General features: G+C 36.8%; 1 protein-coding gene across 2 annotated transcripts in view; it reads left to right on the top strand.

Moving 5' to 3' along the window:
- The first annotated feature begins 806 nt into the window (after positions 1-806).
- LOC109062030 (zinc finger protein 385A) overlaps positions 807-14,951 on the top strand; it is a 76,278-nt gene continuing 62,133 nt past the window's right edge. The window contains exon 1 of one of the 2 annotated variants that reach the window (XM_042751407.1): positions 807-1,195. In XM_042751407.1, coding sequence (XP_042607341.1) covers positions 1,069-1,195 — 127 coding nt within the window. In that variant the 5' untranslated portion in view covers positions 807-1,068. Of the gene's footprint in view, positions 1,196-8,542; positions 10,508-14,951 lie in introns of those variants that run through there. The other variant, XM_042751409.1, reaches the window with a different exon arrangement.

Below are 14,951 nucleotides of genomic sequence, written 5' to 3'. Positions count from 1 at the left end.
ATAAATAGCAGTAAGAATTATTGTTGTTGTTTTATTGAAAGATAAATAAATAAATAATAAATATTGAAAAGTTATTATAATAATACTTTTTTATTCACCATATCATTAGTAAAAAGAATGACTGTTGTTGTTTTGTTGTTTTTATTGAAAGATAAATAAACAAATATTAAATAAATATTAAGTGTTATTTATAATAATAATAATAATTATTATTATTATTTATTAATTTTTAACTCAATTATTGGCATGACAAAATTAAATGCTTTTATACAATCTTCTCTCAAGAGATAGATTTGGCAAAATTTTGTCACAATTGAATTATTGTGAAGCTCTTGAGATGTGTGCGTATTTAAAAGTTCATATGTACAACCTGGAATGTATGAAATTGATTGTAAATAATTTGCATGGCTGGAATATTTATATTATTCACTTGCTTTTTATTTATTGCAGAATTTTCCTGATATCCTTCTCCAGTTGCAAGTTTCCCAAACTTGAGTGGCACCATTGACATAGAAAGCAAAACATAGTGACTCCATTTATCACGTTGGAGCACTAATGTAAAAATCATTTGTTATGCAACGACAAAGTTATCTATATTATAAAATAAGACCTGGATGTTCCAGTTGGATTTCATCACACCATTCCCTGGAAGGATTAAAGCTGGTTACATCTTGCCAGCTATCAGGTATGTGTCTCACATTGCCCAGCCTATACCTCTCTCCCTCTTCATCCCAATCCATGCTTCATTGACACTTGACTCTTCGCTCTCTCACTCTCTCTCACCCACTCCCTCCTTCTCCTCTTCGTTCTCCTCCTCTCCACTTCCTCACACGGTTGTCCTTACTTATTAAGGTCCTGGTGTGATTATCTGCTGGAATCTCTTGCACTTGTCCTGTATTCTCAGTGTGGTGCGACTGAGAGTGGGATGGGCTAAAAGAGGGAAATGCGTGTCTCTGTGTGACTGTGTGATACTTTGTGCAGGAGACACTCCTGTGAGTTCATCAGGACTATTTTGGCTCTAAATATTCCTGGAGCTTCAAAAAACTGGGTTCGGACGATCCGTTGTTCATGCATGCAAAGGTTTCTACGGGGAGTTTGTGGTGTCAGGGTGCCAGTGGAAAGACCCTCGAAGGCAGAAAGAGGAGACGAGAGGACGGGAAACAGTCCGAGGAAGAGGGTTTAATGTGGGGTACAGGTAAGAACATCCACTAATATCTATTTCTGTTTGCAGTCTCAAGTGAACACATCCAAGTGCAAACTTTTTCCCTGGAGATCCTTTTTGCTATATGGGCAGAAATGTACAGCATTCGTGTACTCATCTGTTTATAACACACTAAGAAAGAACACTGAAGCTTATTTATATTTTCAGGGTTAAAATTATTCATGAACTATGGCATTTATGATATACATAGCGTGCAAGACATAGATTAATGTTTAGGAGATGTGATACATTTAATGGAGTGATCGGCATCTAGTCTACCTAATTTAGTCATGTCAATGTTGTCATTAAAAAGATTGCATTTCATGAAGAAGTGCACACTTCTCCCGGACATTTGAACTGGCATTCACTGTAGATATAGGCTTCCTCTTTTTTCTTCATCGACCTTCAACAGTTTTGTCACAGTGTTCATTATTCTCACCAATAAAGCTAAACTGAGTTTGATCTAAGATTTACAAGCCACTAAAAAGCCAAGCAATAGATGTATTGTGTGTTTGTGTGTGTGTGAGTGCACATGCCTGTAGGCTTTGTGTTAATGTGTGTGTTTGATTCAGTGTGCTAGCAATTTCAGAAGAAATATTACCCACAGCCATTAATGAACTATATTCTGTCAAAAATACGCCTGGAATGACCTTTGAAATATATCTTTGCTATTTGATTGTACTTTTTACCAATATGAAGGACATAGAAAGGAACAGACTCTTTTTATTTTATTTTATTTTTTTCATTTAATATCTGTATTTGGATGTAAAATAAACTGGAGCTTTGAAGGTCAGCCAATTTCTTTAGGACTGAGGCAATGTCCTTTCTTTGTGAATTTGAACTTCGCAGGAAACAAATTTAAAAATAATAGCAATAATTAGCAATAATGCTTATTTTAATGTAATGTATTATTATTTGGCATATGTTTCCAGTTGTTAGACTGACTTGACAAAATGAGTCACTTTCATAAGATTATCGAACAATCTTCTACTCAATGTATTTGACACAGCTTTGTCATAAATCAGATTACTGTGAATCTCTTGAAATGAATGTGTGCAAATATAAATGTGTATACGTGTAAGCGTCTATATGTACAAATCTGGATATTTGCTGAGATATACAGGTGTAGACATGGTATTAGCAGACTCTCCTTCTTCTGTCAAAGGTGTGAAATTAGCATCTCTGTGTGAGAGAGAGTGACAGTCAACTTCAACATTCCCCTCATACACAGAGCTGGAGAAGCACACAGGCTATCCAGCTGGAAATGTCTCATCGCTCCAACAGCTTTCTAGAAATCTTTCCTTCTTGTTGCACAGGAACCTAACTGATATGGATCCACTCTTGATCAATATAGTCTAATTTTAGTGTGATCATCCACTGTCATGCAAAAGGATACTCATATGCCGGTTGCTGGCTCTGTGCTTTTCAAGGGCACTAAAGCGAAACCGTGAAGGTCTTACGCATATTTAATGAATATCAAAATAAAACCCTTTAACCTTGAACTAGGCATGCATTATTTTTCCATGTTTCAAACCACATTAGATTTAATATATGTAGGAGACAATGCTGACTACATCAAAAAAGGTTACATAAATTAATCGACACAATGTGATAAACAATAAATGTCAGATCTGCACGTTTATTAATATAGCCTACATGTTATTTCCTACTCATATAGCTGATGTTTTTCCCTTTTGCACTTTAAGTCTAGGTTATTTTTTATATGGTGAGCTCGACCCTGGACGTTCCTTTGACCTTTCAGCGCAGTCTCTAAATTCCCCACCCGTCCGTCAGCACACACTGCTGTTGATATATACAGTGTGTTCTCAGAGCACATGGCACATACACTGCAGCTCCTTCAAATAAAAGTCATGATCATTTTAACAGGAAGAAAAGAGAGGAAGGAAAATCTCAGAGATAGGATGTGAAATACATTCCCCGTCCAGCCATCCCAGAAGTGGCCTGTATGAAGTCTGCATGAGCGACATGGTAAGACAGAATGATGACTATAGTGCAAAAGAATGCAAAATTTGTCTCCGTATCTTTATAAGAAAATATATACAATCAGGAAACAGTATCTTATTATTTTGTGTTTTTGCAGCCAAGAAAAACAGCTTGTCTTACTACTTGTTATGATACTGAAAGGTAGTATTGGTGCTTCTACTGGAACTAAATGGTATTGCAAGAATGGCTGAACAGAATTTGACATGAATTTGAATGTCTTAAATCAAAGCAATTTTTATTGTCTTTTCCCATGACTTCTAGCTACTTTTTAAAACGATCTTTCAAAGTATACACCATTTCCCCTCATGTTTGAATCTCTAAATTATTGACAATAGATCTTTTTTTGACCACAAAGTTTTGCTGTGAAATTTTTTTTGTGCTGATAAAAAATTAATATCATTGAGATGATTATCTTTTGATATGATGAATTATACCCTGACTTTTGCACTATATATATATATATATATATATATATATATATATATATATATATATATATATATATATATACACAGAGCTGGGTAGATTACTTAAAAATTGTAGTCCGTTACTGATTCCAAATTACATGATAAAAATTGTAGCTACACTCTTAAAAATAAAGGTCACACCAACGCCATAGAAGAACCATGTTTTGTTCCACAAAGAACCATTCAGTAATAGGTTCATTTAAAAAAAAAAAATAAAAAAAAAAAACCTTTCCTAACTTTTTATAATCTGAAGAACCTTGTTTCACCACAAAGAACCTTTTGTGAAACAGAAAGGTTCTTCAGATGATAAAATCACAATGCCAAACCATCCATACAAAAAAACAAACAAAACGGCATCGTGAAGCACCTTTATTTTTAAGAGTGTAGTAAAGAAATCCATTACATTACACATTCTTAATCAGACTATTTTTACGTTACTTTTAGATTACTTTTTTACCTAAGTCGTTTATCACATTGATTTAATAATCTCATACCATATTAATATAAAAATACAAAGAGTAAGAAAAAATATTTCATTCGCTGTAATTAATAACATGAAGTGCATTAAACATTGCGTTACTTTAATTGCTATTACGTGAATAATATGTAATCAATAAAAATAATAAAACTGTAGTCTGATTACGATTATTTTGAAATGTAATTTAATCTAATTACAAGTACTTAATTTTTGGAATCTGATTATGCAATCCAGATTACATGTAATCAGTTACTACCCAGCTCTTTTTATATACGTCCCTTTCCCCTCCAAAATGTCTGTTTGGTCTTTTCTTAGTAGCATGTTAAGAACTGATTATGATGTTAGATCTGTTAGTACACAGATTTTTACAACTGGGCTTCACCCTATCCCTAGATACACTGTATCTATGTCTGCTGAACTAGCCAACTCAGAATCCAGATTTAATTTCTTGTGCTCTGGTCTCTCATTAAACACATTAAAAATAGAAACTCAATATTCCAATATATCCATGGGCCTCAAGCCAAACAGGGAAGCCTTCACAGTGTCCCTAAAATGTTTTTGGCCCTGTCCCCCTAACACATGGAGCCTTTCCCTGCAGCTGAGCAGTAATCTCAACACGGAAAGCTCTATTTCTCTCTTTGGCTCTTGATGTCTCTGCATCTTTGATCTGGCCCTGAGTACAGTGTTTAATTTTGCATGCTAGTTTGTTTGTGTCCCAGGTTTATGTCCCTGCTTTGCCCTGCAGGAGGTGGCTTGGTGCTTGCGTGAGAGGCTTAGTTTGCAAGGCTTGGTTTGCAGTCTGGATGCAGTCCAGGCTGCTGCGTTACAGAAGTGTGTATGCTTGGGGATGTGACTCCCAAGGCTCTATGTAAAAATAGCGCTCTAAATAAACCATAAATCAGTACTTTTAAGAAGGAGGATGAAATATGACATAGCAGGCATGCTAAAATCCTCAAGGATGATTCCCTATACTGTATATTCAAATGTCAGAGTTACATAAGCATCATATGACTATATATATATATATATATATATATATATATATATATAGATATATATATATATATATATATATATATATATATATATATATATATATATATATATATATATATAGTGAAAATGTATGATGGCCTGAGGGTAGCCTATATCTACCATATTTTCATTCAGAATAAAGTGATGGAAGACACATTATTTAAATGATCAATATGTAAATCAGTCATTGTTATGCTGGTTTATTTTGTGTTTATGGATGATTCTTGTGTGTAATAATAGTTCTCAACCTGCAGAGGGGAGCAAAGCGCTTTTGCCTCTGATGTAGGGGTTTCGCAGTGAGGAGCTTTATAACAATGAAATGGACTGTAGAGCAGGAGTCAAGGCCCTGTCCTTTGAGGCTGAGTGTGTCGCAGTGCAGGTTTATTCTGGCAGTGGGCTTTTATGGTTGACTGGTGGCAAGCGGAGGTGCTCGAGCCTCTCTCACACACACTTGCTTTCTCTGTGTCCTCCATATGGTTGCAGGGATATAGACAGATTATAGGGTTCACATTTGACTTACATTCTGACTCTTGGCCTAGCATGGCCTCATATGGGCGTGTGTCTTAAGCTGACCAGATTTCAAAAACATGTTGACAACATTTCTAGGTTACTATGGATCATTAAAATTCCCAGTGTTACAATTTGTGAATTAAAAGAGGTGAATAACTGTTTAGTGCATTTTGACCATGGTAAATATTGGGATGAGCTGATATCACAACTCAAAGATTAGAGTCTAATATTGTATTGAACATTGATTTTTCAGTCACTATTTCTGCAGTTTACATAATTGTAGGGGGCGACAAGTGACTTTTTGTGTATTAGCTTAGGAAGGAGAGATTTATTTGTTCGTTCAAACACACACTTCATTCTGAAGTGAAAATCTGACTGCCTGGAAAAGCATACCACTGTACTAGTGCTACTACTTCTACCATGTCTTTTTATGACAGAAACACTAGCATGCTAGAAGCACACTATTCTGAATCGAATCGACCTAATCAGTGAGTCATTGAATCATTCACTTAATCAACCAATTCGTTCAAAATCACTGAATCATTCGGCGATGTTTTGTCTTTGCTTGGAATTATTTGGTTTGTGGAGCAAAAACAGACAACTCAGCTGAAATACTTCGACTAAAATGTAAGTTACTCATATTAACTTATTGTTTTTTGAAATGATGATTAAGAGCTAGGGCTATGTCGCATTCAACTGTTATTCATTCATGTACTGTCATCCCATTTATGCAATATTTGATGTGTGAACCTCAACGCCTTGTCAGTGCTTGAATATTATATGTTTTAATGAGGATATGTGGGCTTGTTTCTACTCTCTTTGAGTGGGGCATTCATGTACTGTCATCCCATTTATGCAATATTTGATGTGTGAACCTCAACGCCTTGTCAGTTGTCATAACGATACTAGTCTTAGATGATAAGTCTATGGACCACCCCACAGTTCGTTCTCTGACAGTTCTAAACCATTTTTAACATTAACATGACAAGGAGTCTTTTGACTGTCAACTTCCGGTAGTAAGGCCACACAGGGTTTTTTTTTATGATTGTGAAATGTTTAAATGATTGTGATTAATTTATGATTTTTTTTTTATATAAAATAAAAATATTATGTTTTTAGGAAAAAAAAAAAAACCTGTTTTCAAGCATGCTTATATTGGTAATGTTTTTTCCTCTCTCTCATTTTGTCTTAGTGTCATTAATGACTCCTAGGTAGTCGTGATGTGGTGTCAGAGCTGTCAAACACAGAAAGAGCTAATGAGTTAATTAAGTAACAATATTGGGATGCGGAAGTTACTGTAGTGTTGCTTGTCATCTTCAGGTCTTTTTCTTGACGTTCTCATCTATCCATCCATCTCTTCACACCTGTTCTTTGATAGCCATTCTCCTCACGCTGTGACTATACCCATCTTAGACTACACACACACACACACACACACACACACACACACACACACACACACACACACACACACACACACACACACGGAGCCAGGGGTGCAAGAGGATCCCCATTCTTGGATTTCACCCTCTCATCATGACATCCATTAAAGTCCTGCTGGGTCCCAGTCCCTAACGGGTAGACAGCACATTAGCGCTTGGACCATTGAGCTCAACAAGGCCCTGCTCTGAATTATTGATCCCAACACAACTAATGAGGAAACCCTATCCCCTCTTTTGATGAGACACACACACGGTCACACTACTGTTTGAGCTCTGCATTGCTGTCCACATCGGCACAATGTCCACCCAGCTGCCATTTGATTTGCCAAGACTGGGCTAGCCCATTTAATCAACCTGTTTATCAGTGCTTTGATGTTCACAGGCTCAGATGGCCTCAGTGAAAAGACCTGGGCTGTGTTTCCCAAAAGAATTGTAAGCATATGCAGATCGTAGAAACCATTGCCACTAATGGTCTCCACAATCAACTTTGGCTTACAATGCTTTTGGGAAATGCAGCCCGTTGGATGAGTGTGAATTTTTATGCTCATCCAAACTGGCTTATTGACCAGTCCACATCTGATCGGCATGGTCATTTCTTCATTTTTTTTTACATTTAGATTACCTTTGGCATCATGCAATGCTCACTTAACTTGTAATAATTTTAAATAATATTAATAATTTAATAGCACTGTTAAATGTAATCTTGAGCAAATCACATACACTGTACATGCTTTACAGTACACTTTTTGTACTTTACATTTTAATGCCATGATGCCTAAATTCAGCATTTAGTTTTAAGTGTATGATTTTAATATGCGCCATAGTGCCAGTTATCAACCATGACATAATTATTATTGGCTTATCATATCGGCCAACCCTAAAAATGCTATTGTTTATGCTGGTTCTTGTTGGTTTGGTACCATCATTATGTTGTTCACTAGCAAAAAAGCTGGTTGACCAACAAAGGCTTACTGATTAAGCTACAGTGGTTAAGAAGCCTGGTTCAGAATTGAGTTTAATTCCATTGCAATTTGAATTTGAATTTAAGGTAGAATTAAAATAAATTGCAATTCAAAGAAATTATTATAATCCCAATGAATATTGTTTTTCTTTGGAAAAGGAAAGATTGTCAATACAAATGTTGCCTGTTAGTGTGATAACCTTGTTTGAAAGCTTAAAAAAGTTTACAGGTCTTATAAGAACACTTCATATCCTGGAATGCCCTTCCAGAAAATAAATTCCACATCCTGTCATCCTGATTTAAAGTTCATTCGACTTCTTGTGGGGTGTTGCCAATTCAATCCAAATTCACATTCATAATTTAAAAAGGTTGCCAATTCTTAAATTCTAATTTTGCCAAACCCTGATAGGGACTCCAGCATCCAAAGCCCATCATATCCTCAACAGGAGGGTGGTTTGCACTAGTTTTGTCACCATTGGCATCCACAGATGATGAACTGGGATTCACGACTTTCCTCTTGACCTTTACAAAGCGAATGATTAAGCAAAACTCCAATAATGAGCAGTTAATCAGTAAAGATCAGTATAAAGATCTCACCTGTATCAGTGTGTTTACCCATTGGTGTATCAGGGCACACACACACACGAGTCCATACTCATTATGAGCTGTTTGCTCAGGTGCTGGTCTAATAGTGTGTATGAGTGCCCTCCAGGATCAGATGACGGCGTGTGTGCGAATGTGTGTGTAATGCACCTGTAGTCTTATAATAATGGAGCTTATATGTCCAATTTCCCCCACCCTCCTTTATTTTCTGTCTCTGTCTCCGTGCAGTGCACTATCAAGAGCGTCAGCCAGCCTCCTTAGTATTCACATCTCCACTCGATGACTTACTGCACAAGCCAGAGACAACAGAGGAGAGAGAGAGATAGAGAGAGAGAGAGAGAGAGAGGAAGGAAAAGGAACAAACAGGAAGACAAAATAAAAGATTGCAATTTTTCTAGCCCCTGACTCAAGTGTGCATAGCGTGTGTGCTAGTATATGGCTTTAGAGAATTCATTTTTGACGCCTCCTTTCTTCTCTAGCATTTTTTAAATGCTCGATTCACCCCTGCAGCATGGCTTTCCTCCTTTGGAAAGGATGCCATAAGCTCTGCTTGTTGTCTGTATAGCGAGCCGAATCACTTTCATACCGAAGATGTTCAATTCTGAATTCTTTATGAGGTGCATTTTAACCTGACAATGACACGTTTTGAAATTGGCCCAGTTGTGTTTAATAACAATACCACAATACCGCAGCTTGTGTTGGTCTTTCTCTGTATTTGTTCGTTTCTTTTTCTCTCTTATTCTTCCTTCCAGTCTTTTCTCTGTCACTCCACGTCTCCTCATCCCTCTGTCAGTTTGAATTTAGTTTAATCTCCCCCTCCTCCTCCTGATTCCTTCACTCTGTCGCTCTCCGTTTCATCTCTTCCAAACACTTCGGTTCTTTTCTCATATCTCCCCAAACTATTGAGAAAAGCTTTCAGTAACGAATATTTCCTGCAACAGAGAGGCTAAAGGAGAGCCTCGGGGGGTGCGGAGAGGACGTTAATCCCCTTACAAGTTGTCCGTCACAGGGTTGCAAAGGGGGTAAGAAGAGGAGTGAGAGATGGAGAAGTGACCACCATCATCGCGATTGCCTTAATCAGACCGATTATGAGAGTGAAAGAGATGGAGGGAAAAATTGAGAGAGAGAGAGAGTGTGTGGTAATGCTTCCATGCTTTCCACTCTGCAGGATGACAAGCGGCTGCTGCCTCTCCAATTGGTTAGGACTGCCACCAATCAGAGCACAGACAGGGAAGGTGCCTTTAGGTTATACCCAACCCAAAAAACAAGAAGTGGGGAGAGAGAGAGATAGAGAGAGAGAGAAAAGAGAGAGAGAGAGCGCGCAGTGCAGACACCGGCTTGACTGTGCTACTGAGGCATTTTTTCATGGTATCTGAGAAATGTTCCTGTTGAAGGGAAACTGTTCATCTTCTGTCTGCTGTAGAGAAGCACAGTGCTTCCCAGTGCACCTACAGGGATTTCGGCTCATTCACTGACCAGGGCTCTGGCATTTCTGAACCCGCCCCCCCAACCCCTGTCTCGGGACCCTCCCCCACGTTGCCCTCTGACTCACCTGAGAGAAGACGGCAGAAGACCTGCAGATCCCTCCCCTCAGAATACTGCTCATTCACCTGGAGAGGGAGGACATACCAGATACAGGATGGACAACAGCTATTCTCTCTCTCACGCTGCGCTGGCTGCTTGACTCACTTCTGGTTCGGAAGAGAGACGCAGAGAGGAGTGTTGAGAAGAACTTGTGCTCTCCTGGATTAGAATTCAAGAAAGCTGGTCCTGATCGCTGGAGCAAGGCATTTAGGATGATCTTGGGTAAGTTCTACTCCGGTTCTTCTCCAAAGCTTTGTGTTAAGTGTAGCGGCACCATCCAAATGGGATTTGGGAACATCAACTCTTTGATTGAGCTCCTAACTTCCTTAATGCCATTCTTTTCAACTTGTCTAGACCTGATGTGCAAGTATTGAATCATGAATTTGGGCTGACGCTGAAGGTCACACTCCCGCTGTCCATTCTTAGATGGATTTTGACACTCAAATATGAAAACAGAAAGGTTTAAGATCTAAAGGAACAAAACAAACCACTTCCTAAATTGAACTTCCTTAGGTGTACTTTATGGCAGGTTATGAATTGATACGACCAAGTGTATCTTGTTTTTTTTTTGTGTGTTGAATTGTTGGATTACCATTGCATCCTTTGTTCAAATCATTGCTTATTATTAACATGACTGCAACTGGGATGCACCACAATAAAAATTCTGGGCAAAACTGATATGTTGATAATTGTATTAATGTTATGGCCTATAACAATCAATTTTTTGAAACACTATTTGATTAAATAATATAAAAAACACAAAAATAAAATAAAATTTTTACTTTTATTTTACTTTTTTTAGTAAAATAAAAATTTAACTTTCCAAAAAGTAAAAGTTAATTTACTGCAAATCAATTAGTAATTTTGTTTTGTAAATTTACTGAAACTTACAATACATAACAATGTTGTTTATTGTTGTTTTTTAAGGTTAACATTAAATGTTTGTTAGATGATTGCAAAAGTAATATAAATGCAAAGAGAAAATTAGCTTGCATAATTAAATACCTAAAATCAGAGAATAAAAAGAATCTATAATATAGGCAGAAAACTGATATGGTACCAATATCATATTCTGCATTTATCATTTGGAAGCTTTAAATCTTCTTCAGGAATTTATAATTTTCTAGGCATATATCATGAGCTCAGTTCTGAAATTAAACCTATAAACAACCTCGACAGTTTATTAATGTTGAGCATGAGAAATTTTTACAGTCATTTGGGTGCTTCTGGAGAGTTCCTCCATTGCTCTAGGCTGTAGTGTGTGTGTGTGTGTGTGTGTGTGTGGTGACTAGAGGCTGCAGCATCTGAGCCAGCTCATATTCCTGCAGGGGCTGTGTGAATATAGCCTCTGTACTCTATTGCAACAACACAATTTTGTCGGACAGTTGTCGCTGTGTGGCTTAGCTCTAGGTATTTTAGATCATGATAATAGGTCTCTTTTAGTGTACCTGTAACCTACCTGTGTGTTGCTGTGCTATAAAAGTGTTGCTGTGTGTGTTTGTTTGTGTAATGCTCTGTGAGGGAACACCAGTTGAGGCCACATTGTTTAACGCATGCCTGGTCTAATTTAACAGCCGGGCTGCTACACTTCTTGCCGGCATTTTCCTCAGGGCATGTTTTCCAGGGAGCTAAGCATAATGATTATAGGGCTTGTAATGTGTGATCTGTCTGCTCTATATGTGTGTGTGTTTATATATGCCATTATTACCACAGACAGAAAGGATTTATAGTTGCAGTGTATGATTATGCACCACAATCAGCCTTACGTTTGCTGTCTTTATCTAGCATACAGAATGGACTGACTTGTGAAATATCCTCAGAATTAAAGGCTTTATATATGTCCTATATGTTCTGTTAAAATTAAACAAGATAATTTACACAAAAAGTGTGTATTATTCTCATCTCTTATAGGCTCTTTTTTATATGTTTTTTTTCTTCATGATTTTAAGGATAATTCACCTAAAAATGAAAATATTGTCATCACTTACTCATCTTCATGTTGTTCCAAACCTATTTAATTTTTCTCTCTTTTGTAGAATGCAAAAGGAGAAATTTAGCAAAATGGATGGAGGCCAGGAACAGTCATGGTCACCATTTACTTTCATTGTGGGGAACCGGGCAGCTTGGACATTCTGCTAAACTTCTTCTTTTGTCTTGCACGTAAACAAGAAAGTAATTTTTGTCAAGTCATGTTTGGAATGAAATGACATGAGTGAACAAATAATTGTTATTTATTTAATTTTAATTAATAATTCGTATTATTTCATCAAATTATTATTTTATTTTATTGTTTTAATTAGCAAATTGAATCATAAACTTGAGAATTTAAATTCTAAACCCCTTTTCAAGTTGTGTGTTCTCTGCCTTAAATAAATATGTTTTATTTATTTTGTGTGCTTGAATTTGGTCTCGATGAACAAACAGACAAGCACAGACGTGCTGCTCCGTTCCCATCAAAAGAGACAGGAATAATGTTTGTCACTGGAGAGATTGGCTAATGGCTTCATTAACCCATCTGATTACAGCTGCGCCTATCCAATCCAATCAGTCACGTCTGACAACGAATGTTTTCAAGTAGGCTACTTCATCTGACAGAGAAATGTTTTCAAGCACTCCATCGGCATCTGTGTGTTCATTACCACATTTCCATTTATATGCCTTAAAAAAATAAGATTCAGACTATTAATAAATTAATACTTGATTTTATGTTTTTGCATAAGTGCTTGCTGCTGCTATGACCTCATGTTTAAGGACACAGCTGCATATGATGTAAAAATTGCATTGCCACATTTAAAGAGAAATGATACATTCTGCTATAATGCAGACTTGTATCTTAATTTTTTACACATTTATTTCTTGTTGTTTTAATGTAGGTTGTTGGTATTTTGAACAAAGTCTTTTGTCATTATGGTGACCTTTAGATTGCAGATATACTCATGGCTCCTCGTCTCTGCACTATTTTACACTTCAGTAAACAAAAACGATGTCCCACACTTCGGTGGACAACACACTACATTATATGAGCTGTAGTGTGATGCAAAACAATCCTTTTATGAACTTCCTTTTTCGAGCAGAGTGCGTGTGATGACTCATTTACAGTCCTTATCTAAATATACTCTGAATGACCTTGACCAGGTCCCCTTCCTCTTTTTAACCTGCATTTACCCCTTTTCACATCAAAAACGATAACTGTATTAGCATCCACACCAATGGATGTTAACGTTCTGTTTATTATAAATGAACACTGCAGTTATGTCATCTACCACTTTAAATTCTCAAGCTTTTTACAGTCGGATGGATTCTGATTGTCTGTCAGTGTTTTTATTGTAAATAAGTTTGAATTTTCAATTCTCTAACATCTTTTTGTGTGAAAGGTGAGCAGGTTGTGACATTTGTTCCCAGTGGTGTGAAAACAGTTTATTCTGATAATAGGACATAAAAGTTCTGCAGTGTACACAGCAGAGATCCGCTAAGCCCCACAAGACAGACCATAGACTGCTATAAATGCACACATGCAGACACACATCGACTTTCCTGAGCTGTGGCATGCCGCCTGGTCCCCAGTGTTTTCATCGGCAGGACTGAGACAAAGAGTGGGGTTGGCTGCTGAAGGAGAGGTTAGTAACCGGAGCAGCAGCACTGCGATGTGCATTCACTGCCACCTGCCCAGTGTGGAGTTTCTATTGTGGCCAATCAGTCAGAACGTCCCCCCCTTTCCTCCATGCACACCTGCACACCTGTCTGAGCTCACACACAGATAAGTAAAGCTCTCAGAGCAAATTCGTTTAAAGGAATAGTGCCCAAAAATGAAAGTTTGGTCATTATTTACTCATCCTCATGTATTTCATGAGTGTTCTCATGTCACTTTTGCTTTATATTTATATGAAGCTGTACAGTAGCTTCATTTACATTTAGGCATTTGGTTGATGCTTTTATCCAAAGGACTGAAGATATGCATTTTCAGTTCTTACATTTCCTGGAAATCGAACCCATGACCTTGGGGTTGCTAGCACCAATCCTGCATTGCTTGAGCTTCAGCAATTCACAGCTTTCATTTATTTTTTGTTTGCTCGACTTTCTTTGACACAGTCAGTTCACATTTAGTATTCAGCACCATTTGCTGGGTTGCATCCACATATGTTTATGTGAATTTTGCAAAAAAATTTAATAAAATAAAAAAGATTAATAAAATAAAATTGGAAACAAGATCATGTGAATGCAGTTTCCAAAATGCTAGTAGTAAATACTTAGAACTTCCATTACATTCCATTTATTCTGATAATTTTTTACAATTTATTCAGTTTATATTCAGTTTATTCAGTGTACAATTATATATATATATATATATATAATTGGATGGAGACAAGTTCTACTATTAAACCTGGCATGACGCGCAATCATGCATTATATTTGAATATACGCAAAAGTGAATTATTTGAGAGTAAGAAAAAGATTGATTTCTAAGTAATTTAAGATTTTGGTTCTCAGTTGATGTAGACATGGAATATAGTACACATGGAATACTTTCATAGTACATTTAGTCATTTTTGGAGTTTGAAAACAAGCATTCATTCCCATATATTTTCTCAAAATAAACAAAGAGCAGAAATGTGAAACAAAATGACTTGAGGGTGAGTAAATGACTTCATTTTCATTTTTGGAGGAA

Source organism: Cyprinus carpio, chromosome B23, assembly GCF_018340385.1.
Source record: "Cyprinus carpio isolate SPL01 chromosome B23, ASM1834038v1, whole genome shotgun sequence".
Taxonomy (NCBI): Eukaryota; Metazoa; Chordata; class Actinopteri; order Cypriniformes; family Cyprinidae; genus Cyprinus; species Cyprinus carpio.
The sequence above is the reverse complement of the archived record's forward strand: the minus strand, read 5'-3'. Positions and strand labels throughout refer to the sequence as shown.